We start from the raw sequence: 210 nt of genomic DNA, 5'->3' as shown, positions 1-210 counted from the left end.
TTGGGTGCGAGACCACTGAGCCCAAGGGCGGCTTCTGGAGCATCTCCTGCCCGTCGCAGCCCGAGAGACGGGGCCGCTCAGCCGGCGTCACCATGACCAAGGCCGGTAGCAAGGGCGGGAATCTCCGCGACAAGCTGGACGGCAACGAGCTGGACCTGAGCCTCAGCGACCTGAATGAGGTCCCGGTCAAGGAGCTGGTCAGTACAGTCG

At 65.7% G+C, this 210-nt stretch overlaps 1 protein-coding gene across 1 annotated transcript in view; it reads left to right on the top strand.

The window, feature by feature from the left end:
• Positions 1-6: 6 nt before the first annotated feature.
• The window catches only part of LRRC59 (leucine rich repeat containing 59), a 14,691-nt gene continuing 14,487 nt past the window's right edge, over positions 7-210 (top strand). Inside the window, exon 1 of the mRNA XM_005868177.2 lies at positions 7-197. Coding sequence (XP_005868239.1) covers positions 93-197 — 105 coding nt within the window. The 5' untranslated portion in view covers positions 7-92. The remainder of the gene's footprint in view (positions 198-210) is intronic.

The sequence above is a fragment of the Myotis brandtii genome, unplaced genomic scaffold (genome assembly GCF_000412655.1).
Source record: "Myotis brandtii unplaced genomic scaffold, ASM41265v1 scaffold265, whole genome shotgun sequence".
Classification (NCBI taxonomy): Eukaryota; Metazoa; Chordata; class Mammalia; order Chiroptera; family Vespertilionidae; genus Myotis; species Myotis brandtii.
The sequence above is the reverse complement of the archived record's forward strand: the minus strand, read 5'-3'. Positions and strand labels throughout refer to the sequence as shown.